General features: G+C 40.8%; 1 protein-coding gene across 2 annotated transcripts in view; it reads right to left on the reverse strand.

Annotated features, from left to right (window-relative positions):
• Window positions 1–376: 376 nt before the first annotated feature.
• malrd1 (MAM and LDL receptor class A domain containing 1) overlaps window positions 377–2291 on the reverse strand; it is a 45476-nt gene continuing 43561 nt past the window's right edge. The window contains exons 29-33 of one of the 2 annotated variants that reach the window (XM_032504241.1): window positions 1918–2009; window positions 1681–1777; window positions 1530–1590; window positions 823–930; window positions 377–730 (exon numbers count right to left, since the gene is read on the reverse strand). In XM_032504241.1, the coding sequence (XP_032360132.1) occupies window positions 632–730; window positions 823–930; window positions 1530–1590; window positions 1681–1777; window positions 1918–2009 (457 nt within the window). In that variant the 3' untranslated portion in view covers window positions 377–631. Of the gene's footprint in view, window positions 734–822; window positions 931–1529; window positions 1591–1680; window positions 1778–1917; window positions 2010–2291 lie in introns of both variants that reach the window. The other variant, XM_032504240.1, reaches the window with a different exon arrangement.

A 2291-nucleotide genomic window follows, 5' to 3' on the forward strand; every position in this document is an offset into this window, starting at 1 on the left:
CAACCAACTTAAAGCTAGCAAGCTACATGCTGAAAATGGCAGGTTTTGAAGACAATTTAGTTCGTGGACCATGGCAGGCCTGCTAGTTTTTTCATGGGAATGATTGTAAAGATTTACAAAAGAATTAGTTTACAGCATTTACTATCTAACTGGGATGTTTTGGGATTAGTGGGGATTGCTATGGAGAAAATACACAGGGCAATACACTGGTAACAGCAAATTATATTTAACCATGTATCCAGCTAGTTTAATTAGCTCCTGTTACAAATTTAATATTTTACGTGGCGGTTTTTCATTCGCTGGTTCAAAATCCTTCTCAAGACTGTTTTGCAGGGCCACCGTTGCCATGTCAGAAACACAGAGCTGCCCAAGACAATAGTGATTGGTTTAAAGGCAGTGTTTATTAAAGACAGTGATTATTAATAATGTAGCTGACAATCACAACAGCAACAGCAGTGTATAAAAACTGACATTCAAATACTTTCCTGGAAAATATCCAAACTTTCTTTCATTATTTGCATTGTTTCCCCGCCACTTGGTACCTCAGCATGTCAAGACAAACTCATCAAGTATGTGCACACACTGATGGACCCAGATCTACTGCTGTGTCAAAATGTAAAGTCCATTGTTTTTATGCTTCAGAGCTTTTGTTGTCAGCACTATTAGCATGAGGGGGGTGATTGTACAATGGGTTGGCGAAGGACAGCTTGGCATCTTTGAGGGTTAAGCACTGCTGTGGACACAAAGAGACATGCATCACGTCACTGACTTCTGCACAGATAACTAGGGTAAAGCCCCAAAGGCTGAGCAGAGACACCTTACCTCCACCTCCCTCCTCCAGGGGTAGACGCTGATGGTAAGGCCCCTACCATCAATCCTGCTGGGGTTAAGTCTGGGACAACAGCCTGGTCTTTCATGCAGGCACGGGGGCTGATTGAAAGACAATGATGTACACTGGCTTAAAATGAGATAAGCCTTAATGTGTGAGAGCGCATGAAATGCAGGCACAATTAAAATCAAATTGACCTGCTATGGATCCATAATTACACCTCTAACTGTCATAACCCATTTTCCAGAGGTGGAATAATCACATAGTGTTTCTACCGCTCAGAGTGTTGAACAGGATCTGTCTATGTTTTAGAAATACCACCTTTTAGACACATTTTTTTCAGATTCAGAAAGCTGTTAATTAAACTGGTTATTTTTGGTGTAATGCTTGTGGTTCTGCATTTACGCACATGATATGGTTCGTTTATTGTGTCTACCTGCTGTATATGCACTACAATGTGCATTTAAATACACACAGAAGCACAAAAGTCTACATAAACCACAAAATCGATAATCCTGAATCAAAAATATGATCTAACAGAAAGGCTCAGCGACCACCTTTTGACCTCCTCAAAGATTAGTTCCACTTATTGAATTAATGTAAGGCAGATGGTGGAAAAATGAGATTTGTATAGCTGAGAAACCTAATGTTGCCCGAACAGAATTTGCTGATGATTGATTGGATATTTCTCTGCGCTAACCTCTGCTCTCCAGTCAAAGGCTGGGTTATCCATCACTCCATAGTCCATCGGGTTGGGCTTTCTGTAGAGCCAGCAAAAAAAATGCACACATCATCATCATCATCATCATCATTATCACCAGCCAAAAGGAGTCATTGTATCTAGAACTCACATTAGGTAGTGTTTTTTCTTGTATACAGCCAGAGTGCAGACAGCAACTCCAGATACAAGCAGCAGCAGTCCGATGGGGTTGCCAACATACACAGCGTCTACAAGAAAGAGGTACATTTAATCACTGCATAGCAAACGTTTAATGAATAGACATTAACAGGTATTGCAAGGATTCAGTAAATAAATTCATGACAGTTTAGACAGTTTAATGGAGCAGGGAACTGCGTTTCTTTACTACCCAGCTGTGTGTCCTCTGGTTTGGGTGTCGAGGTAGAGAGAGATGGTTTCTCCCTCACATGGCAACGGTTGCCTCTCCATCCTGGATAACACCTGTGATCAGGTACCAAAAAATAGTACAAAGTTATTATGTTGATGCTGGGGCCACATGCTGCATTGATGCATGGAGAAAAATATTCAAATAAGAAATCAATTAAACCACATAGTTTTTATAGAAGTCTTTTTTTAAAGTAGGTTTGGTCAAGTTTGCATACTACCAATTTGGGTGGCAGAGGTTGGACCGTTATCTATCCCTTTTAGCTAACTATTTGGACTCTCTGCTCAGTCCCTTTTACACACACACACACACACACACACACACACACACACACACAC

This window comes from Etheostoma spectabile, chromosome 22, assembly GCF_008692095.1.
Source record: "Etheostoma spectabile isolate EspeVRDwgs_2016 chromosome 22, UIUC_Espe_1.0, whole genome shotgun sequence".
In the NCBI taxonomy this organism is placed as follows: Eukaryota; Metazoa; Chordata; class Actinopteri; order Perciformes; family Percidae; genus Etheostoma; species Etheostoma spectabile.